The 25,624-nt window shown below is 36.6% G+C and overlaps 1 protein-coding gene across 2 annotated transcripts in view; it reads left to right on the plus strand.

The window, feature by feature from the left end:
* LOC145664513 (protein yellow-like) overlaps positions 1 to 25,624 on the plus strand; it is a 307,857-nt gene that overhangs the window by 232,727 nt on the left and 49,506 nt on the right. Inside the window, exon 1 of one of the 2 annotated variants that reach the window (XM_081731249.1) lies at positions 12,704 to 14,312. The exons of the other annotated variant lie outside the window; for it this stretch is intronic. Within the exon in view, the coding sequence (XP_081587375.1) occupies positions 12,857 to 14,284 (1,428 nt within the window). The 5' untranslated portion in view covers positions 12,704 to 12,856 and the 3' untranslated portion in view covers positions 14,285 to 14,312. Of the gene's footprint in view, positions 1 to 12,703; positions 14,313 to 25,624 lie in introns of those variants that run through there. 2 annotated transcript variants of the gene reach the window in all.

Genomic DNA, 25,624 nt, shown 5'->3' on the forward strand with positions numbered 1-25,624 from the left:
TTGTTCATACGCCACTAAACAGATAGGAAAATCATATGCACAATTTATAGAATAAACTAAATGGGGATGCGCTTTCTGCATCTCGACCTGCTCATTGTTTCTTTTAAAGTTCATGGTACTAACGACTTAGTCACCTTTGGACAGCGGCAGGCATGTTTATGTTTCTAAATATCCATTGGAAATAATCGAGGTACTTTCAATTTAATGGAAACAACTGAACAAAAGTAGTACAATTTACCAGACTAATATGGCATTGGACCACTTTCCTCCCTCAACAGCTTTAATGTGACGTGGAATTGAGTCATTGATGTCGTAAATGGTAGCAAGTAGAATATTCCACCATTTCACGTACAGTGCAACACTCAGTTCTGTGATGGGAGACCCGGGTTCGATTCCCGGCGGGAGCTCATGTGGTTCGGATTCCACGTTAATCAGTAGCTCCACGTCTCATATAGCCTCGCTGCTGAACGGGACGTTAAACTCAAAATCAACTCAACTCAACTCAGTTCTGTGAGAACGGAGCTCCTTCGTTAATAAGTGATAACGTACGCGCCTTTGACGTGGGAGACCCGGATTCGATTCTCGATAAGAGCTCATGTGGTTCGGATTTCACATTAATCAGCAGGTTCACGTCTCATATAGCCTTGCTGCTAAACGGAACGTTAAACTCAAAATCAATCAATCAAGCAGTTCTGTGAGAGAAGAAGATGGAAGCGGAAAATTGGGAAGGATTCATATCTTCAAACAGACTACAAGTGTCCAATTATGTTCAAGTTAGAGGATTGATCAGGCTAGGAGAGGTGTTCAAATTTATCCTAGTGTTCCTCAAACTATACCGCAACAGCTCCAACTCTGTGGATGGGCACAATATCGTCCTGGAATATAGCTTCATCACCTGGAAACAACATCTGTCCCACAAAATGTATCCCTCATAGTGAAATGATACTGAGTACCTTGCGTAGGAGTTAGTTGTCATAACAATTACGTACGACAAGGAAAGTAGTGTGGTTTTCTATATTATTATCTACAATACAATAATCATAAGTGCCTCCCTCACCAACATAAAATCATAGCGTAAGATTTACTTTTAAAAAATGAGTTGTCTTTGGACAAACTTAACTAAATTAACTGTACTATGCAATGTTTAAAATATTGAACTATCCAAAATTACCAAATTGAACTATCCAAAATTACCAAAATATTGAAAAATGGAATTAAATGAAATTTAATGTTCCATGGTTATGGCCTGTAAGATAAAGGGATGGATGAGTAGTGAAAGTGGTTGATAATTGAAGAATTGGTGGATTGAGAATGTGGGAGGAAATGGATGAACCCCGAGAAAGCCCATGGATACGATATTGTCCACCATAAACATGGTTTCGATCGAGTCAGGACCCTTACACCAAAGATAAGCACTCTACTGCTGAGAGACCTTGTTCCTTACCAAAAGTATTACATATCAAAATATCGGAAATTGAATATGAAAATGTTGGAAACTATTGAAGTACTCAAAAAATTTAAATACAAATTTAAAAAACGAATATTTAAACATATTCGTTTTATAGGGAATTTTTTATCCAAGATGTTTTACACAGTAGGCGACCAATCACAATAAAAGTGGATATATTCTGGCAAAAGTCCAGCAAGATCTCCGTTTAAGCAGGCAAGACATCGCCATCATCTATCACCAGGCAATATTAAAACATTTACAGAAAGCTGGTTAGATAATAATCTCGATGTTTGGGTTCCACATGATCTGACTCAGAAACATTTACTCTATCGAAATTCTATCTGCGAATCTCTACTCAAACGCAATGGATTCCAGCAATTTCTGAAGTGGTAGATCATGAATGATGAAAGGTCGATGATGTACAAGAAAGACCGTGGTCGAAGCGAGGAGAAACTGGAAAAGCAAACCGAGAGCCATCATGTACCAGAGAAAGGCGCCAAGAACTTCAGAAGGTGGGTCCATGTCTGTAAAGAATCCTTTCCAAAAGGGTTCATGGTCGTTACTGGCTACTGTTACCGAGGTAAACTGAAGATTCGTAGGGTGGCGAAGAACTGCAAAATAAATTCGCAGTATTTTCAGGAGCAGATCATGCGGCCGATCTACGAGCATGAGATTCCAAGAATGTACGGAAATGACGCCAATCTGGTGCGCATTCGCATGGACAAGACCTCATCACATACCTCACGATCGTCCCTCGCATTCTACAGGGAGATGGAGGAGGCAAGTGGTATAAATGTGATACCTTTCAATGAGGTACTTGTTAAATCTTCAGATGCAAGTCCTATGGACTATTGTGGATTTAGATTGCTGAAGCAGGCTTTGGGAAAATGGCATGTGACAATTGTGGAAGGACTTTGGAAATCTGTGCGAAGGGAATGGGACAAGATTCCCCTCCCAGTTCTTCAGAGAAGCCTATTATAGTGGAAATTACGCTGTCGGGCTATTGCTAGGAACCAAGGGAAACACATCGAGCACTTACGGACCTGACTCCATGGATTCTTCTAAATTTTTAGGTAAGTCGAAATTGGCCAAAAGTAGACTGAACAACCTCTGTAAAATACGTAGTATTTGAGGGCAACTGTAGAAGATATTTAACTTTATTTTAACTTCTGAGTTATCGACATTTTTTTCTTTTCTACATCATTTCTTTTAGTCATCCGTGTTTCATTTCCTAGAGATTAGTAGGCCTACTCTAGCTTCTAGCACATAAGTTAAACTTTTGGTTTTCAATATATCCGTCAGAGCGTACGTTTGTCAGTATATCTGTCAAAGCGTACTTCCACATTCTTGTTATACTGTAGCTGTGCAATGATTTAGCAATAATCTTCCGGCTACAAACTTGAATACCATTTTATACAAATAATCAGTAGCGGATCCAGAAGAGTATTTTGGGAGTTGTTTCTCTGCTTAATGTTTGGTTTTTCTCAAATTTCCTAATTTTTATTTAGGAGTTTATGAGTACAAGCATAACTAATATTTCGCTTTGTTTGCATATTCAGCAATAACCTTCCGGATACAACCTTGAAGACCATTTTATACTGATAATCAGTGGCGGATTTAAAAAAGTATTTTGGGAGGGGTTTTTCTTGTTAATGTTTAGTTTTTCTAAAAAATACTTTTTTTTTAGAAGAGCTTAAGTTTATGAGTAAAGGCATAACAAATATTTTATTTGTTTTAGAAATTCTTGTTTGTTTAATAAGGGTTCTGCATTTCTTTCTATTGTTCTCCTATCATCCCCTATTAAATTTATATCATCAGCATACACCGTAACCTGGTGAATACAATTCAGCTGTAGGGCCTGGTTGCTATCTTTAATTTTCCTTATAGCGTACTCCGGAACAAAGCTAGACAATAATGGCGATAACGCATCTCCTTGTTTCAGACCATTCTCGACGTGGCTGCTCGGACTTTACTTTGGGATTCATTTAAACACATTTTTATTAATCAAACTAGCTTTGTAAAGAGACACCCTCTCCTTTTCTCTCTCCCATATTAAAAGCAGCAGCAACGTGAGCACAACGGTAAATAACCTTACAGAAAGAAGCCGATTCGTTCCAAAGAGGAGAACTGAACTTAGTAAGATTTGAGGTTTAGTTTCAGGTAGCAGAGTAGTGTAGGGGTAACGTCCTGGACTTACGAGTAGTATAGGTTCAAAACGTAAGTTTAAATTCTAGTCTAGCCAAAGTCTTTTTTTTTTTGTTCACAAGGTGGTCGTGAAGAATCGAAGAGTGACTTCTCATACTAAAGGAGCAATCCGTAAGAATGTGGAATCAAACAGCTGTATTATAATTGAGACGATTTACAAATGTTGGTTGGGAAAGGGCAAATAATAACTATGGGGGCCACTAGAACAATTCAAAACACTTAATTGGTCTGTAGTATCCACTTTTCATGTTATTGTTCTTAGAAAGGAACACTATACATTTTATTAAACACGTTTCAGGTAGAGGAAGTGTTGCTGTATTGGTACCGTCCCAGACGTCCAAATGGAAAATCAAGAGATATTTATATTAATTTGACACAAAATTCGTCTCCATCCTATAAGTCTTCAATTTGTTTTATCCACGTATGTTATGCGAAATATACAAGGTTTGCTACGTCTATAAGGAACCATCATCCAATTCTCCTTTTAAACATTTGCAACTTTTCATTATGATATAATTCGGATTTTTACTGTAGGCTCTTTCTGATAGAAATTCAGCAGTAAAATAGCACTCATTCAAGTTTTCTTTCTGTTTGCTTTCTATCTTTTGTTTTTCCTTTTTTTGTTGTTTGCATTAGTAGTCTGGAATGGAAGATATGACCTACGCTACCTACTAGGTTTATTATAATGTATTTCAGATCAATACGTTTAATGAACACTATCGAATTTGCAACCGAACCACGTGGAAAGACAGGATGTGTGTTAAACTTTTGGCATGATCCTAGATGTGTCTCGAAATTTCTCAGTTTCACTGGAAATTGAGTATTTAATTTGACTACCAAGTTCGATATTCATTTTGAAAGTTCCTTAATGAATTTTTCGAGCACCCTCTGCATATATTCGAATAGTTCTGACTAAAATGTAATAAAACGTTATTTCTATATTACGGTTGGATTTTTGGAACGGAAATTTATAATGTTAGGTTGTTTTCTTACAACGTTTAAATCCAATATTTTTGTATGTGCTCTATTTTCGTTTTCTTATTCTCTTTTCTCTCTGTGCCACTTTCTTATCTCTAACAGATATCTATTGGTTTCAATATTTCATTGAGATATGTTTAAGTTTCTCTCTACATCAACTTATGAATCTCGTTTCATCTGATTTTATTCTTTCACTTTATTGACACTAATACATGTATATTTTGAAATTGGAATTGTGCTCATGTTGTTGCTGATTTTAATATGGGAGAGAGAAAAGGAGAGGGTGTCTCTTTACAAGACACGATTATGGGATAAGGTGTATATTGGATGGCCTAGCTGCAAGGTGTTAGCTGTCGCTTGTTTTTTCTGCGGAGTGTATAAGTTCAGTAATTCACCACGAATTGAGTCAATCAGAAGTGTTTTTGTAACGAAGAAATAACAACATGAAATATGATATCTCTTTTAGCAAACTGTCGAGATTTGAGAGTCGCCGAACTTTACTCCTTCCGGGCCGATTACCTCGAAATGCCGGTAGACAGAATAAGCCCGGGATAGGGGACTTATATTTTTTTAAAAAATGACAATCTCAGCAAAATGCAGAAGTCTTTTAGATTGAGAGAAAAAAGAAATTAAATAACTCATTTCTAGTTCTATTAGTCTTGTAGGTCTGAGTCTATGTGAAAATTACTGATAGAAATAAGGACAAAGAATTATGATTATTTTATAGAACATTCCACTTTAATATCACAGGAATTTCATCTTTCGATTTGCTTTGTTGTAAAAAATTACAGAGTATATTCCATATCCTAAATTTTTTATATCGATTTTCGGAGTGGAAGCGAGGTAGTAGGGGACCCTAAGACTTGTGACAGATGAAGTAATAATACTTATTTTTTTACAATAGTGTCTTCTAATCACAGTTTCTTTATTACTACAAATTGCAATGTATATAAATCCACTTGCAAATTTGCAATATTATATACTGTAATTTCTTAGGCGTCAAAACTTTTCAGTTCCCGAAAGAAAAACAGGAAAGCACCTGTCAAAAGCAAGTGTTTCGAACTTTGATCTAGATTTACCATCAGATAGCTTTTTTGTTCTTCTCTGTCAGAGATTTCCATCCCTTTTGGCCTTTGGGACCGCTCATTGAAAACAAGTACACATATGATCACTATACGCAGATATGCTCTTGAGAAGGAAACGAGTTTTCAATATTATTATTATTATTATTATTATTATTATTATTATTATTATTATTATTATTATTATTATTATTATTATTATTATTATTATTATTATTATTATTATTATTATTACAATTGGGTTTGCAACTGTTATCTCATCTCTTTATCTTACATGGGAGGCTCGGAAGTCTACTATGCTAATGGTGTCCCTCAGTCTGTTTTTGTCTCCGTTTCTTGTGTATGCTTGTTGTCGTGCTCTTAGGCTTTTATATTAAACCTTTTTATTATGTAGCCTTTTTACGAGTTTTTTTTTTTTTGAAAAAGAAAAGAAACTGCTTTCCTCTTATATTTATTTCTTACCATTCATCTTGTTTGAACTGCTTAAGCAAGATCATTTCGTGGGAATGATCCATCACATATTTTCTCCGGTGAAGTAAAACCATAAGTGCAGGTCATTATAGTACTGATTTTCATTAAATATACCGCAAGCATCCATCAATGGTCAACGGGCATGGTGTCCCCACGTTGTACAACAATGTTGTTGCATAAAGGATGGTGCAAGCCCTCCATAAATTGCAGTATGAAACTTCCTTACCCACCGTATTCCCCCGATATCTCTCCCACTAACTACCACCTCTTCCGGCATCTTGATCACTTCTTGAAAGGGAAGACCTTCCATGATGATTGTGCATGCAGCTTGCGGTTGAGAACTCCTTTGCATCGCAGACTCCAGGCTTCTTTTCCCACGGAATCCAATCGTTGGGTGAGCAATAATTGTTTGGTTGCAGTCCGCTTCTAATTTGATTAACCAGGTATTGCAGTATTTTGGGAGGTGGAGAGGGTTGGATGAGGAATTTGGAAATGACGCACACGGAGCGGACTTTTCATATGCATCAACCTAATAAATTTGAATGTTTTTAATCGATTAAAATTTATGTTTTATGCCACTGAGAGAATATTGTACTTGAAGAGAGAAGTAAGTGACAAGTCTTTTAATAAGATTTTACATAAACGGGCTAAACTTCGTAGGTGTCAAATGAAAAACAAACAATCTTTTCTTATATCGCATTCTCCTAGTAAAACAGTGTGTTTGAAGTTATGAACTCAACAAATATTGTAAAGCGAATTTATGAGTTACATGTTTTATTAATTAGTATATACGTATTAATATAAGGTTTAAATATCTGGGCTGAAAGAAATTGGTTTTCGGTAGTACGAGTATTTAATAAATGTATTCACAGATTTGGAAAACTCATATGGGCAACCCTTTTACTTCTATAGTATTAATGAAAAAAAATCTAGGTTTAGGTTTAATCGTTGAACATAAAAGATAGAGTATACCATAATTTCGTGAATTGTTTACTGAATCGAGATATCTTCATTATCAACTTTGTATATAATTATCTCCTGCTGGGGAGTCTGCGTCACCAAAAAACCGGAACACTAATCAATTATCAACTTCGAATTTAGATATTGTTGAATGTAAATTATATTTAAATTGATCAATATGATTTTTTTAAATACAACGCTATCCTACTAACACCTACGATATACGAATACATACTGTGTGACTCATTCAAACAATTGCTTTTCTTTATTGAATGACGTTCCAATTTAGTATTCACCTTAATAAGTGAGTCTTCCTATCCGAGTAGGGTCCTGTGTTCGATTACCATGGGAATAATTGCACCCGATACAAATCCAAGTAGTGGCTTGCATCTCACTTTAAACAGTTGATCCCGTCTTATATAGCAAAAAGGGACGTTAACTTCTTACCATCAACAGAGTCAGTTTTCTCTTTCATAGAATGCACAACCCTGAGATATAAATGAGGTTATATATACATAGTCTCTAAACCGTGTCGCCACGTTTTGCCTAATCCTCGTTTCGCCTAGCCAATTATCTGACACTTTTATGACAGATAAATGATAAGATTTCAGTCCGCCATTTAAGGCGTAACGAGGATCCTCGTTTGGCCTAATCCTCGTTACGCCTAAAATGGCGGACAATAAAAAAAATCACGGAAATTCAAAAAGAGGGAAATTACAAGAGAAAATTCCCTAGAAAGAAATGCAAAATATATTATTAATATTGATATTGTATTAACCCGCGGTCAATATTTTCAAGCAGTTAGGATTAGCAAAACTCCTTTATGTATTTACCATGTCCGTATATATAATGTGTGTGTGTGTGTATCTGTATGAGAGAGAGAGAGAGTCCGCCCGGGAGACAAAAAGATCACTACTATGCAATAAGGATGTTAGATTCACTATTATGCACACCAGTTAAATTTGATTGTATCATGCGTGTCTTCAACTCCGGATTATCCTTAACTAGTATCATTAAAATTTTTTCAATTTTTACACCATCTCCGAGACGTAGCAATCTTAATCAGAGACTTATGCTATGGACGTTCCGGTAGTATGTCAAACGAGTGAAATTTGAATTCAAAAGTTATAATTTCACCAATGAAAATAAAAACTAGTTGATTAAGTGCTTTGAGAAAACTCAAATTGTAATGTATTGGTACGACAAAACTATAAACGAAGCAGAGACGTACAAAAAACTGCTAGAGTATAAAGAATACTTGTTTATCTTATAACGATATTGTGTATTTTTCATGTAATCTTAAGCAGTATCTCTTGTATTTACGAGCAATATGTGCCATTGAAATATGCACAAGCTAGTTAAAAGAAGAAAAAAATATAAAAAGAAATAGAATTAATTTCTTTCTGATATTATTATTGATGTTATGTTAACATGGTAATCTGACGATATGTGTTATTGGTCGTCAAACGAAAACCAAAAAATATAACAGAGGATCCATGTTATTTAAAGGGTGTAAATGTTTACTTCATTACGTATTATAATAAAATGTAATATCAAGATGGAGTGTTTAAGTGGATTTTGGTAAAGTAGTAGACTAGATTATAAATATTCGGACTGTGGGCTAAAGTGTAATCCTAAAATATACGTATACATGATAAATAAATTGGTCGTTACAATCTTGAGCTTCTTTCAGATGTGTTCTTGTACATCTGACCTTAATGTACTTCAGAACATTTTGCAATAACAAATACAAATGTTGAAAGTAGTGGAAGAGCTTTGTAGTCATTTCCTGCATTCGAATTTCCAAGATTTGAGCAAATACTGGGAAACATTCGAGTAGGCTATCATGTAAAATTCACTTGTCTCAAAAAAAAAAAAAAAAAAAAAAAAAAAACTATAACGGAACATCATATTACTAAATAATTACACAAATGGCAGATATGTTTGAATCGAATGAAATACCATGCTCAAGTGCACGTTACAAATCTTGTGTAAGGTTTATCTTGGGCTTCATGCGTTTCCTTCCACTTTCTTCACCCCACCAGTTTCGTTAATTGTCATCGTACTTCGAATGCACACTTGTATCTTTTGGACACGGCCTAAAACACTCACCTTTAAACGAAATTAATAATAGGGAATAAAGTATGTGTAACTTGTTTTTCTCTCACCTGAAATATAGCCACTATAGATGATGTGAGTGCGTTAAGTTTAAATGAAAGGTATATCGAATGTTAATGTTCTCAAAATGGAAAGGAAAAAAATAACCATAACACAAATGTCGAAACATTTTCCTTAAAGCAAATGCTCGTACTACAAATTAGTTTTGGGGAAATAAAATATTTCTCAGTTCCTCATATAGTAGGGAATAATGTTTCGAAATTTACCTCCAGTCTTACTTCCGCGAATTTTTTTTTTATAGTCCACCATTTTAGCCAAAACGAGGATTAGGCCAAACGAGGATACTTATTTCGCCTAAAATGGCAGGCACAAATCTTATCATGCATCTGTCATAAAAATTTCAGATAATCGGTTAGGCGAAACGAGGATTAGGCCAAACGATGCAAGATCTCTCTAAACAAATATCTTCGAAATAAGCAGAGTGGGAAATACACACTGTGTAGTTCGAAAATACTGATCCATGTTGGATAATACAGATTTCAGTACTTTGAAAATGCTAGAATACTAGAAAGCTGAAATTGTGCTTTTCTCTCTCCCTCTCTCCTTTCAAATATATGAAAAATTGACGGTAGTAGCTAAAAGGGTTCTTTTAATCCTATGAATGGATCCATTTGTTACTTCCTATTTTCTCATTTAATGATTGATGCCTCCTTTAGAAAAGAAAGAAATCGTTAACTGTTTTAGTTCCTGGTTTGAAATACAATCCATCAAATTAATAATGTCATGTCTGATCCAGTTCATTTCTATTTCTAGAACTTCAATAGAAATGAAAGTAGGTTGTTTTTGACAATCTTAATATGAACTGTATGTTTGAACAGAATAGCAAGAAAAGGGTATTTTTCAAGGAAGTTAACATCTGAATTACTTTTCTGAATTTGGGCTCATTTACTATACTTTGGCAGTTTCTTGAGTCACGGAAGAGAATGTTAGTTCTAATTTTGACTTAAAACAAGATAAGTGATTTCACAATAGGGAGACGAAGAATTTGGTTGCGGTCGGGTGCAATGACACGTTTATTATTATTTGTAGAATTCCAAACTGTGCTCTGGAAACCTAGCACATAAAATAGCTATCTCTGTCTGTCTCTCGACATATATCAGAGGAAATAGTGATACTAAAAAGCAATATTTTGGAGTCGATTCAGCATCTAATAATGGGTTCCATCTTCTCTATTAACTCGTTATTCAAATCAGAAGAGGCAGAAACCAATCGTTTCCGGTTTTAACGTTGATCACTATAGAACAAAAATTAAGAGATATCGACAAGCGATTTTTGTGTCTGAAGAAAAGATACCATTACCAACCTATTATATCACTCTACTAAAACTGAAAGTGGTAGATATTTACTACTGTTACTTCCGGTTTCAATATTTATCTCTATAAAGAAAAAACGGTAACAAATATCGAGGGTTTTTTAAATCGATTCAGCGACCCAAGAATAACTGCTATTAACCCTCTATTCGAACCAGAAGTAATAGAAATCAACCGTTTCTTTGTTTCTATTACCAAAACGATAATAGATAGTGGTAGATGTTTTTTTTTTCCCTTTGAGATCGATTTAACGTCTCAGGAAGAGATACCATTTACACTCATATGACTGTGCTAAAACCGGAAGTTGTTGATGTTTTCTATTACTTCCGGTTTGAATATTGATCTCCGTAAAGCGAAAACTGTAACATGTCGAGAAGTTGTTTTTTTTTAATCGATTCAGCCCCAAGAAAACTCTTTTTTTCTGGCTTTATCTCCTTATATCATACAGAAGTAGTAGGAATCTATGATTTCCACTCTTAACATTGATTACGATAGTGGAAAACGGTAATAGATAGATAGAGAAGCAATTTCCTAATATCAAGTTAATGCCGTAAGGATAGGCTCCATCTCCGATTTTATTTTTCTATTGCAACCGGAAGTGATAAAAATAAACTACTATTTCCGGTTACAATATCGATCAGTATAGAGTAAAAAGAGTAGTATATAGAGGCTAAAGGCTTTGTGATATGGATTCAGCATCCCAGGAATAAGGGACGTGACATTATAATAGTAATGGAGCTTAAAAAAAATGGGCCAGGCCCCCTACTAAACCTTAACCCCCATCTTCTCAGTAGTAGTTACTACTAACTAATATATTGAAAATATTCTAGGCGATAAATATTTACTGCTATCGAACATTCAAAACTATTTTGGAATGAAATAGCGACTATGGGTTACCTCTAAATTACAAATCTTTGAATTGACCACTAAAGAAAATCTTTTACTGTAGTGAGACTGCAGTAGTATATATACGATACTTTTCTGTTGAAAAGTATTTTTACTTTGTTTAACTGGAATGAAAGCAATGATCGTTTGAGATTTTACATTTCAAGAAAGAAGGAAAAAATACTCTATCACTTTACCTGAAAACCCTGAGGAAAACCTCAAATAGGATAATGGCTGGATTTCGAACCCAAGCCTCTCTATTGATAAATCAATAATGTATCAATTGAAACACAGCACATCATATTTATAACGTGTATTTATATTAGTGTTATTTATTTTCTGGCAAAGTGTGTTAAACATGATTGATCCCCTTATCCCCCTAAAATCTCCTACCTACGTTACTACATCATAGACAGATTGTTAAAAATAAAAACAATAATTAGTGAAGATTATTAAAAGCTGGGAGAGTTATACAATCTCAGACTCGGTTAAAGTAGGAATTCTGGAAAATATTTCATACAAGTGAGTAGGCCTATGGAGATTTTAATGAGATTACACTTAAAAGTATTCTAAATCAAATGATATGGATAATCAAAACCGAAAAAAGACTTTAGAATTAAAATAACTATTTACCTAATGTATTCTCCTAAAAAAATTATATTACTTTCATGATTTGTATTGCCACAGTGATCAATTATGCAACACTGTTTATAATAATAATAATAATAATAATAATAGTAATTATTATTATTATTATTTTAGGAGGTACAATCTAAATTACCTTAACTTTGAGCCGAGTCATGCGTAAATTTTCGTATATTTCTTTACAAATTAAGAATAGATAGGTCTATTTGTAAAATCACGATAAATTCTACCCGCGCACGCATTGATCATCTTTCGTCTTGTAGTTTTACGAAAGTAGATGCTAAATTATGGAAACAAACAAACGTCATAGTGTCGCTGTATGATCATCATGTCTCATCCGTATTCATTGTGTAAAGCTGTTTGAGTGTATAATATTCAGTATGCAAATTAGTAGTCACGTCCATAAACGCTTACGCCCGCCTTCGTCTTGAAAGAAGGAGTCGGTGGGTGTACTTTGCTTGCTTTTGAATTAGTGACATCCATTCGGCGCTCTTCGGTAATCTTCGGTTGACTTCACACGCCCACTACCAGTTACGCAAAGTCGTCAAAAGCCTCTACCAAAACAACAGCGGTACACAGTTTATTTTCATGCATGCGCGTGCAGTGTGTTGTGGTGTACCGAATATTTTGTGGCTATTTTTTTTTTTAAACTTTCTCAGAAAGATAGTCTAGTAAAACTTTTGGTGATTGTGATGAAGAAACTTCCCACAATGTTAATTTTCCCAAGTGCGCAGTTTCTTTTTGTGTTTTTAACATTTCTTAAAGCATCGACAGTGTTTGCTCAAGATGAAATCAACGAGTTTCGAGTTGTTTATGAATGGTTTAAGCTTGATTATGCTTGGCCAAATGACCAGGCTAAAGCTTACGCTCTTCAGTATAATCGTTATATACCGGCTAATAACGCACTAGCAGGAATCAAGGTGTGGCGAGACAAAATATTCCTTACAGTGCCTCGATGGAGATCAGGTGTGCCGTCATCCTTGAATTGGGTACCCTTGACCCCGGAGGGCAGCAATGCATCACCTAAGTTGCGTCCATATCCAAGCTGGCAGATGCAAACTTTAGGCAACTGCACTTCCTTACAGTATATCCAAAGTATGGAAATTGATCCTAAGGGACGCATGTGGGCTGTAGATGTTGGGCGCGTAAATATTCACGAAATTGCGGATAATACATGCCCTCCAAAATTAGTAATAATAGATCTGAATACTGACCGAATTCTACGTACTTTTGTATTCCCAGATGAAGTGGCGTCGCATAACAAAAGTTTCCTTAATGACATTGTCATAGATGTCTCGGGCGGTGAAGATTCCGATGATTATTATGCGTATATTAGTGATGCTCGTGAAGCTGCTATTGTGATTTATAGCTTACGACTTAACCGAGCATGGAAAGCAATGGACCAATCCATGCGAGCGGACCCAGATGCCCAGAGAATACAAGTAGCAGGGGACTACCTGGCAGTCAATGTCCAAGTAGATGGTGTTGCATTATCTCCTCTAAAAGACGGCGCCAGAAATCTTTACTATTGTCCGTTGAGCAGCTATGAATTGTTTTCAGTTCCAACAGAGATTCTCAAAGATCCTGTAAAATCTCGTGATATCTCTGGGTCGGTAATTAAATTAGGACGTAAAAGTTCAATTAGTGATGGTCTTGCAATGGACAATACAGGAATTTTATATTATGGACTTCTTGGAGAGGATGCAATCGCTCGTTGGAATTCTAGCCGACCATTCACAAGTGAAAATCAAATGGTGATTTCCAAAGACGAGAAGCTTTTGCAATGGCCAGATACGTTTGGTTTCGATAATATGGGTAATTTGTGGGTTATCTCAAATCGTCTCCAAAATCTAATACAGAATAAAGTAAACTTGGACGAACCAAACTACAGGGTGATTCGTGGTTACACAGGCACTAAATCGTACATGTATCCAGATCCAATGGCTAACAAATCAAATATGATGAACAACGAATGGAGTACTCCTGGACGTTGGGAAGAACAGTACGAAACAACGACAATGACACCCTCTTCCGCATCAGTGGCGTTACCTATGTATTCTCTGATCGTCTGTATTCTTACACGGATTCTAGGCTCTGCACTGATGAGGATCAGGTGCTAGTGAAATTTCTCCTAGCAATCTATTTAAGGTACGGATATTTATATTTAAATTAATTTTAATCTATTTATTAATCTAACATTAGCCTAAACAATTTTCTAACTTGGTAATTGAATGATGCAAGGGAAAACAGTGATATTGTATTGAGCATGAATGATTTGATTGATTTAACAACTTTTATCTGCAGACGAGACTGAAACTTATTTCTCCAGTAAATCTGTATGTAAGAACTTATTTCATTAGTGAAAACAGCATTGAAATGTGATCAACGGTTCTCGATATAATCGCGAATATATTCAGATCTAACTGAAAACCTGTGTTTTAAAAGTCTATTTAAAAGAAACTGACATTTCCTCGTGACTAAACTGTTAATGCTTTTATTTTTGGCGTTGAAGACCTGGGTTTGATTCCAGTTGTAGGTTGAATCCACGTCAAGTTGTCATTCTTTTATATATGCAAAGCGCAACCAGAAATATTCGATTAATGACATGTCATAATAATCTCCTGACAACTGTGTTTTACAAAATACTAACTATGCCTTTCTAGGGTCGCAGTTTCTCAGTGGTAGGAACGTTTACCTCTGATGCATGGGGTTTTTGGTTCGATCCCAGCTCTCGCTAAGTGAGCTTTATGGGTGCGTGCAGTGGCGGCAATTGGACGTTAAAAGTGGGAGGGGGCAAGGCATGATCTGAATATTTGTATATCAATGTTAGTTTCCCTGGTTGCTTCTAATGTTTGTTTGACGAAAGGTTGTATAGCTAATAGGATACTGTCTTTTTCAGTTAAAATACCGTATATCGTATTTCAAATTTTGTTAAGTAAATTGATAAGAGCAACGCACGTAGGTACTAGTCCTTTATATTCTTAAACGAAGATGTAAGATTTGATTCTTTGCTCATGAACATCTTAAAATTGTCTGGAAGATTGTGTGATCACATTATTTAATAACAAATTGCTAAACAAATAAATACAAAGGATAATATTAATCATAGTAATAAATAATGAGGCTTGTTTTGAAGAAGTTATATTGAAACTGGGGATTAATGAACAACGTAATTTTTAGTTCCACACGTGCTATTAAATATAGGCTATGTCATTACTCTTAGAAAATGAAAGTAAATAGTACAAGCGTATGCTACGACATTTAACCCTTTGGGGATCTTATCGTACAATTTGTACGATACGCATTTTTCATCGTACATTGCGTTATTTCTCTTCTATTTGAGCTTTTTCGTCCAGTTTTTTTTTTTTTGTTTGTTTTTCAAGTCCAGATACATTGTAGAAGACATTACGTATGGTTTCAGACCGTCCTGCGTCTAGACATAGGAGGTGATGACGTCATAATTTTGAAATAGAAATTTTCCCTTATGAAGTCTATGTTCATTATTTTTTGGCGGGCTTATTTTTTCACGTAGAAGATTAAAATTTTGCACAAACATTCAGTCCACCGAGTAGTATTTACCAGATTTTTTGTTCCGATATCAGTGCTAAAACAGGGGGAGAACCAGAGGGGCGAAGGGTTGAAAAAAGGGATATTTTTACCCAAAAAATCCCGTTTTTCAGGATTTTCCCGCCTCACATACATGATGGAGACACGTGAGTCATACCGTCTGAAAGGCCGTTCCATTCTAAAGAGAATGACGGTCGAATTATTATTCTAGGGTAATTAGGAACGTCTCAGTGATTTTTTAAAAATATACTTCTGTATAGGGTAACATGAGGAATTTTCTGAATTTTTTTTTTTTTTGGCGGGCTTATTTTTGCACCTAGAAGATTGAAATTGTGCACAAACATTCAGTCCACCGCGTAGCATTTAACAGATTTTTTTTTCAGATTTCTGCGTTAAAACAGGGGGGGTCCAGAGGGGCAAAAAGTTGAAAAAAGGGAAATTTAGACCCAAAAAATCCCTTTTTTCTGGAATTTCCCGCCTTAGATACATGATAGAGACATGTGAATGGTACCGCCTGAAAGGCAGTTCTATTCAGAAGAGAATATGGGCGACACATGTCCCTAGGGTAATTAGGGATGTCTCAGGAAATATTTTCCCTGAGATCATAGTGTTTTGTGGTAATTTGGGGCATTGTGGGAATTTTTGATAAAATTTCTCCCGCCCTTACTATTCAAGATAGAAACTTGAAATTTGGTACACGCATTTAGTTTACCAATCACTATTTATCGGATTTTTTGAAGGTCTCTACTTTCACACAGGGGGGGGGGGGCAGCGGGGCCCAAAGTTGGACAAAAAAAAATTCCCCCTCAAAATTTTCCCTTCGACATCAATTTTCCCTCTCCTGGTATATGGTATGGGCATGCAAGTGGTACCATTTGAAAGCCAGCTCTATTCTGAAGAGAATGGGGTATGAACCATGATCCTAGCATAAATAGTGGCGATGCAGTAGCTGCTTGACTGAAAGTCTAAAAAATAGCCCAAAAAGGCAAGATCCTATAAGGGTTAAATAAATCTCGAAATATGTTCGTTCTCGTACACCCCTAAACACACCACTCCAAAACAATGGAAAAGGTTGAAGCTGTTTTTTATTACTCTCCTTTTAATTAATATTACTTACTGAGCTCCTTTTGTGGCTAAGCGGTTAGCGTACACGCCTGTGGCGTGGGAGAGACGGGTTCGATTCGCGGCGGGAGCCCATCGGATTTCACGTTAATCAGTAGATCTACGTCTCCTATAGCCTCGCTGTTGAACGGGATGTTAAACTCAAAATATTTCACATCAAATCAAATCAAAATATTCCTTACTATTAGAAAGAAGAAAAGGCATTTTACGAACTGTCAATTTTTGTGCAATTAAAGAAGAATTTCTGAAAGATTTTTTTTTGCGAAATGTTATATCAGTTCCAAAGCGGCTGATTAACTCATATTGGACTTACATTGAGCCCTTGTAAGAAGAAATGAAAGTATGCTAGAAATGTTGCGCTCCAATAGATTAATTTTTGGACCATATTCGTGACAATTAAAACGCAATTCCTGTAGCTTTCTTAACTCCACGGGAAGACAACCAATACGTACTTACGCAACGGCAAATATTATAGAGACTATGGAACATTTTTTCTAAATACATACAAAAAAATTACATTTCAAAATGGAACTATATACATTAATAGGTCATTTCAGAGAAGTGGGGGCAACTGCCCCCCTTTGCCCCCCTAACCGCCGCCCATGAGTGCGTGGGTTTTCTTGGGGCTCTCCCGTTTCCTCCCACTTTCTTCATTCTATTATTTGATTCATTTCTGATCATCACGATCTCCTTTAGCCTAGCCAGCATAATCGTGGGACGTAAAACTTAAAGATATCCATTTCAATTTTGTGCCTCTTTACATAAATATGTACCTCTCCTCTAAGTTCAAATTCCAAATTCAAGATCTGTGTTCTGTCTTCTCATTATTAGTCATTTCACTGGAATGCAACAGTTGGGCTGTAGTTTTCCTTCTTTACATAAAAATAAAGACTTTGGACTTACTCCTCTCCCCTCCATTTCTCACACACATGCTTAAAAGATCTTATGGCGGGGTATGCAACGCAATACTTTCTTCTGGGGAAAATGGAAATGTATGTATTACAATCAGGGATCTCATCCAGGATTCCAGTATACGTAATGAAATTATGGCCCGGTGGTTTTATTCGAAATTCGGTTAGATTTACACGATCAGAGAATCCCACATCCCTGGAAATTCGATTATCTTTAATTTCAGTAAGAGATCATTTCCTTAGGTAAGTAACCTTAAATTACTGTAGCCCATTCACAACAAAAAAAATTGGAAGTGATGTAATGTCATATACTTAAATTAACTTTTCTTCATATCCGGAGATTGTTACAGTTCCAAGATTTAAGAAAATTGAAAACCTTTCCATTTCAACAATATATGGGAACAGTATTTTTTTTAAAGGAGGAAGGGGAACAAGTCTAATATTACTAATTTTTAGTTACCCACAGTTTGTTGTGAAATATTGACTCTTTCGGATGTGAGAGGAGCTGCGGTGACTCAGTGGTAGAGCATTCAGACCTGGTGTATGGGGTCTTTGGTTCAATCCCAGCTTGCACCAAGTGAACATTTTGGTAGACAAACACCCTGTGCGTGGGTTCTCTCGGGGTTCACCCGTTTCCTCCTACTTTCTTCATTTCACCATTTCATTCGTTTCTTATCATCAATGCCTCCTTTAGCCTCCTTTGACATAACATTGGAACGTAGAACTTAAAGCTTTCATTTCTTTCGTATGGGAGACCAGGAATACGTTCATCACGTTACTGTTGCTGGGGTTACTTAAAAAAAAAAAAAGTACGAGTTCGGATCCATATTATGGATACTGTGAAACTGTGGGTAACTAAAAATTAACAATTTGGGACTTGTTCTCCTTTTCCCCCCAAAACACACACATATATTTTTAATTATAGATGTAGATAATTTACATATTGTTTTACCTAAGAGATATTTATTCTTCACACGTGTAACTTATGAAGAGCGTGACCTTTATGAAGCATAAAACTGTCTGCGTAACTTATCTTGCAGAAGGTATACAGACTTTGAGCTTGAGTATTTGTTGCAAAGTTTATAGCCCTATATAACTATCCAAGCAGTTGAGATGTACCCGAAGCATTACGGCAGGGCGCGCGTCTTTGGTGCGCAAGGTCCCGGGTTCGATTTCCCTTAGGGAAACCTTGAAATTTGAATCTCTTAAACTAGGTCCACGTCTCATATAGCATCGCTCCTGAAAAGAGACTAAAGTACAACAGAAGCTTTATGAGAATGCACTTCCTTTTCAGTATGTGCGTATAAAATCATACCCTGCAAGAAATTTAGCACCTCGAATAAATCACAAATAATGGTTCGAACACTATTTGAATAATAGGCACCATCCTTTGTAACCCTGGTGTTGCACAAGAATGTAAAGCAAAAGGTGCAATCTCTGTGTATAAAAGAAGTCATACTGACTGACTGATCAATACCCAGCCCAAACCCTTAAGGTAGAAACATAAGATTTGGCATAGTAAGCAGGGGTGCCCACAAAGGGGGGCTATGATGCAAACTGCGTCATTGAAATATTTGGGGGTGGTGGTGAAAAATCTGTATAAATATGTTTGAGTGGGTGTAAAAATTAACCGAAAAGATTTCTTTTTAATGGAAGAACACCTACGGATAGACAATTCAGGGGGGGTGCGTCATGGACATGAGGGGGTGGGCACCACTGTAGTAAGGTCCCACTAAGAAAGGATTTTTGGAAATTCGACAGGAAAGTGGTAAAAAGAGAAGTGGCAATTATATTAAAATGGCCGTATCTCGAAATCTCTGAAGGTTAGAGACATGAAATTTGGTATATGGACGTCTCATTTAAAATGATTAGACACGTCTTTCAGCGTTTATTTAAAATTTGAACTAAAAGGGAAGAACAAGGAATGAGGAAAAAGGGGTGGGAATTACAATTATTATAATATGTTCATATCTCGGAATATCTTAAGATTAGAGAAATGAAATTCGATATTTGCATTTGGACTTCTCATTTAAAATAATTTTTTAAACTCATTTTCATCGTTTTTTGATTTTTAGCCTAAGAAGGAACAATGATGGCTAGAAAAAGGTGGAGCTACAAGTGTTTTAATTGGAGAGCTATATCTCGAAATACACTGTTCGGAGACATGAAATTTGGTATTTATGTTTTTCATTTAAAATAGCCAAAGGAATGTTTCGGCATTTTTTGATATTTCCTCTAAAAGGGAAGAAAAGGGCGGGTAGGAAAAAATTGGGTTGCAGTTGTTAAAATAAGAGGGCCATATTTCGAAATTCGTTAAGTTTAGAGACATTCCGCCTTATGCAGAGTCGTTTTGACGTATGATTAGCGTCATACTAAAGGCCTGACTACTGCAGGAGACATATGTTAGTCGAACTCTTTAGTATGACACTAATCACGGGTCAGAACAACTCTGAATAAGACCTATGAAGTTTTGTATTTGGACTTTTCATTTAAAATAACTAAAAACTTGTTTGAGAGTTTTTTTTTTTTCATATTTCTTCTACAAAGTAAGGGAAAAGGTGGAGAGGAAAAAGGAGGCCTGGTTGTAATTGTTAAAATAAGATGGCCATATCTCGAAATCCATCAAGGGTAAGGGCAGGAAAGTTGTATTTAGGATTTTAATTTCAAATTAAGACGTGTTTCAGCGATTTTAGATGTTTCTCTTAGAAGGGAAGAAAAAAGGATCGGGTTGTAATTATCATTTTTGTGGCACTTTTCCATGAAAAAAGTATAATTTTTCTTAATTGCTATTTTCCAACTTTTTAAAGTAGAGTCTGATTAAAAGATAAAGGTCAAGAAAAAGTCCAGATTTTTGGTTTTGTTATTTTGGCAGATACCCTGTTAAAGAAGATGAGATGAATCATTAATGAAAGTGAATGATTATGAAATAATTGGTAAAATGATAGTGTGGGAGGAAACAGAAGAACCCTAGAAAACTACAAACACTATGTTATCCACGACAAACTCACATGGTCTGGGATCGAAGAAAGTGCCCCTCGCACCAAGAGAGAGCGTTTTACCGAACCACCGTGGCACGTTATTATCATATTCGTTTAATTTACAGAATTCGGTTTGTGTGAGAGCTTATTAATTAACTTCTAATTTCATTATATTCAAAAGCTACGTTGTACTTTTAAACCGAGAATAACACAAGGAAGTCAACGTTATGTTTTCTTTTTTTGTTTTACTGCTTTGAAAAAATGGAAAGTTGTTTGTTCTTGGTGGCTGTTTCTCATGCCTTTTAAGCACGGACACTATATATGAGACATAGGCTTACAGTTTAAGATGGATTCCAAAACAACGTAATACATTCAGTACTCCTACTGAGTATCGAACATGTGACCATGTGCACCAAATGCGCGTGCGCTAGCGCTAGTCCTTAGTCAAACGTGGGTAGCTGAATGAAAACGTACGAAAAAATGAAATATTCTTTTACTTAAACGCCCCACGATTATGCTCTTTAGGTTAAAGATAACGGATGCTTAATGAAAATGAATGATTGTAAAGTTATTTTTTTTCTGCTACTCCATCGAGAATCGAATCCGGAACGACCACATGCATCAAAGACACACGCACTAGCTTCTAGACCAGCGGGAAGGGCTATGGAAACGGACTTGAGGTAACTATAATATACCGAAAGAACCATATTAAACTGAATGTCTTTAGTTGGTTAAACTGAAGAATAATCTTGTGCCCATTGTTTAACATTGTTTTCACTTTCCGAATAAAGGTAATGTCCGTACTGAATAGACTTCCCCATGTCAGTGAGATGGCTTGGGAAGATTAATTAGTTTATGCAAAGAGCAGACTCTAAATGGGATTTTGTAACTTATTAAATGCATGACCTTCGTTTACTTGATGAAACTTCCTCAAAGAAGAAAGTAATGGATTTCTTCTCGGAAAATTCCCAACGATTCCTAAACTACCCATATTGATCTAATGAGGCAAAATGTCAAATCAGGCAAATTCCAGAATGTCCAAAGAATAGGATATCTTTCTCCTTGACTTTGCTCAAAAGCAGAAAAATGAAAGCAAAGTCGCCATTAAATAGTGAGTTCAACTCATAGAAACAAATGTGGGAATGTGGAACTACTTTGTGGATATATGGTTAGAGTATGCACCTTCGGAGCTGGAGACCCAGGTTTGATTTCGGGCGGAGACTATGTGGTTTTGGATCCCACGTTTCGTGTAGCCTCGATGTTGAAAGGGACGTTAAACTTCGAACTTGTGAACGATTAGGTTCTAGAACAGTGGTTTCCAGTCTGAGGGCGCAAGTACTGACAAATAAATCACAAATTATGAATAGTGCTCTACTTGTAATTACCACTTATAGCCCTAATTTAGTTTTAGTAAACTTCCCAAACCTACATGTTTGATAAATGAAAGGGAGCGTAAAATATACAGGTTTTATGAAATTAGGGTGCCATGGAAACAAGGTTGGGAGCTACTGTTCTAGAATATGTTCCGTAGACTGAAAGGGACAGCAGTATTCGTAGGTTTCCTTAAGAAAATTTCCCTCGACTGACACAAAATTTTTCCTTTTCTTGTCAAATTTTCCCTAAAATTGTTGAGTGTCCAATTCCTATGATAGAAATTAAGTGATAAGATTAATTTAACTATAGCTATTAAAGGAAATGCCAACCACGTTTGTTTCATTCATTTGCTTGCTTTTTTTTTTTTTTTTTACTTTTTTTTGACTTTTTTCATTCACTTCAGGCTCGGACTGGCCAGGGCAGGAGTGCAGGGATCCCTGGCGGGCCCTCTCTAACAGGACTTTATAGAAAATCACACTCCTTTTGGCATTCACGGGGCCCCAATACACATTTAGACAATATGAAGCTGGGGCCCCATTCTTCATATTCTTGAAACAAAGGGCCCCAAACAGGACTTTATAACACTGTTAGTTTTATTCCGATAATTGGACCCCAAGACTACATTTAATGCTTGGGGCCACTGAACTCATGGAAACCGAGCAAACCATAATGAGTAACTGTGATCCAATATAGCAGACATGTTTCATCTTACTTTCCATGTTATTCAATATTCATATATATATGACTTAACAATTGACAGTTTTCTACTTATTGGTAATTTATCATTATTCCTTTGATTTACAAGTGTAATACAACATACTTATATGTGGCTTCGCATTCGCTCTTTCACGGTAACACTCCAGACCTTAATCAATTTAAAAATACACTTCAATATTCATTCGTCTAAATACTTGCAAAATAAATAAATAAATAAAAAATAAAATAAAAATAAAAGGAAAGGAAAAAAGTTAAGTAAAAATTCATCAGGTGCTATTCCGAAATTGAAAGTGTATTAAGAAAGTATTTTATTGTTTTCTCTTTAACGATAATAATTTCTACTGTGGATTCATCTTTGAAACAGTATGTGTAATTTTTCTACGAGAAGCAGAAATTCCTTCCTCATTGCTCTACAGAGGGTGCATCAGCACAGAGCTTAAGAGGATTTTCTGTGTTTCTTTCTCCTCGGCCTGCCTCAAGAAGGTAGCTGGAAAATAAATTTGAGTCACATTAAAAGTGTGATTACATTGTACGTAACAGCCAGCTTTCAAGAACATCGATCAGGAATGAATACTCCATATGAAGATATCTAAAATGTTCGTTTGGTCGTCCCCTTTCGTATGTGAATGTTATTATAGAAAGAGGAAACTCCTCAATCCAGTCTAGCAAACTAAAAGAGCAGATTTTGATTAATACCATACCTGAACTTTGAAAAATGAACATTTGTACGCTACAATTTCGCATTTTTTTTTCTCGCTGTAGTTAGTAAAGTTAACTATAAAGAAAAATAAAATTGGTGCAGTTTACAGTGTCAAAGGGTCGTTCGTTGCTTGTTTCTGATTGACCAGAATAAATTTTTACTTATGTTTCTCTCATGACACCTCTTTAAAATATTATATATATATAATTTTATTTATTTCAAATGAAGGTTAAGAACAATTAAGTTCGAAGTTTTCCGAGTTTATTTTTTATTTTGTTGTTTTTGTCCCTAATTCAGAGAAACCAAGGAGTGCTTTGCATTATAACTATTACTTATGAATTTGGGGAAGATTCCAAATAGAAAATATTAGGCGTAAAAGCCGCACAATGACGTTCATAGGAAAGTTTTTTTTTTTTTGACAAATGACATATTGATCATTCCATGTGAAATCACCAAATTTGAAGCTGAAATGTGGCTCATATGTTTTAAATTTTCCTCAAAATTTGTATATGTGTAATGATAGACATAACACACCTGTAAAAGTTTACAGCTCTACTTCAAAGGGGATTCGTATAGGAGCCATTCGAAATTTGGGGTACGGCGTCGGGATGTGGCGCCCCATCGCCCAGTTCTTCGGAACTGCAATCAGCCACTGGTCCTCCAGGTTGGGGGTTGTGCCGGGCCGATCACCCGGCATTTAAAACCTGCGATCGAGCATAGTTAAAAATATAAGCCTCGGATGTGGACTGCTCTTTTAGAAGACAACCTTGCAATGGACTGGTTTTGCTTTTGGATTTTCTTGGATGACGCTGGACCCGGGGCCGTGGGACGGAGGAGTGCAGCGCATGCGCACCCAGCAGGACCAGAAGGAGTGATGCCCTGAAAGGGAATGCTGGGAGTCTGCGGTGCGGGAATCTCCAATGAACCATTGGTTCCTCCCCTTACACGGTGGGACGTGGGTCCTCTCAAAAGTACCCATCAGTCGGCGGTGCAAGTGGCTCTGCCTCCTTGTCATTTTGACTTGGTGTCACAGCTTAGCTTGCTGACAAGGGTCATGCAGGTAGGACCTGCCAGCCTCGTTGGCCGCTTCGAACCATGACGGGGAAGCTGAGAGGATTTTGGGCTTTCTATAGTTATGGCTACGCATCAACCACCCACCCAGGACAGAGAGAGAGAGAGGAAAAGCTTGGTCTTGCACCAAGATATTTAATCATTAAAGATAGATCGAGTGATACCGTTGGAGCATTAAGTAAATTGTCACCGTTCATCGTTCATCGTCAACTTCATCACATTGCCACAGGAACGTTTCCTCCTGGCCATATTCGCAAATTACGGAATGGGACGCTCCTTGTTCAAACGACCACAGAAAAACAGTCACAATTACTTCTAGCTAGTACGCAGTTAGGACCTGTTCCTATTCTGGTTGAGCCTCATCGGCAACTAAACACTAGCAAAGGAGTCATCACTTGCTTCGATTTGAGAGAGTTACCAGAGGCGGAAATATGTGCCGAACTTAAGGATAGCCATGTGACAGACGTCCATCGAATTACTACGAAGAAAAATGGTACAATACAGCCCACGGATTCGTATGTCATTACTTTCGCTTTACCTGACCTTCCAACGCATTTGAACGTTGCTTACCACCGATTGAAGGTCCGCCCGTACATACCACTACCCTTACGGTGCTTTAACTGCCAACATTTTGGCCACTCAGCCCCTTCTTGCCATGCCTCTGCCATCTGTGGCAATTGTAGTTCTGCAGCTCTTGGTCCGGCCCCATGTGTGGCCCCATCGAAGTGCACTAATTGTAAAGGTGACCACCCAGCTTGGTCACGTGACTGTCCTAATTTTATGGCTGAGAAGAAGATCCGTGAATTGATGGTAATCGAGAAGATCTCCGCCGCTGAGGCTAAACGAAGACTACAGCCAAAAGTCAACTTCGGCACCAGTTTCTCTTCGCTTCTAAAGACCAGCAGATCCCAAGGTACTCAGACAGTCAATTCTGCTACCCAAACTGACGTTGAGGTTCCCAGTGCGCCAGTCCCTTCCAAGGCGTCCCGTACCACTGCTTCTTCTGTGAACCCAGGACTA

Source organism: Thermobia domestica, chromosome 11, assembly GCF_964235325.1.
Source record: "Thermobia domestica chromosome 11, izTheDome1.hap1.1, whole genome shotgun sequence".
Lineage (NCBI taxonomy): Eukaryota > Metazoa > Arthropoda > Insecta > Zygentoma > Lepismatidae > Thermobia > Thermobia domestica.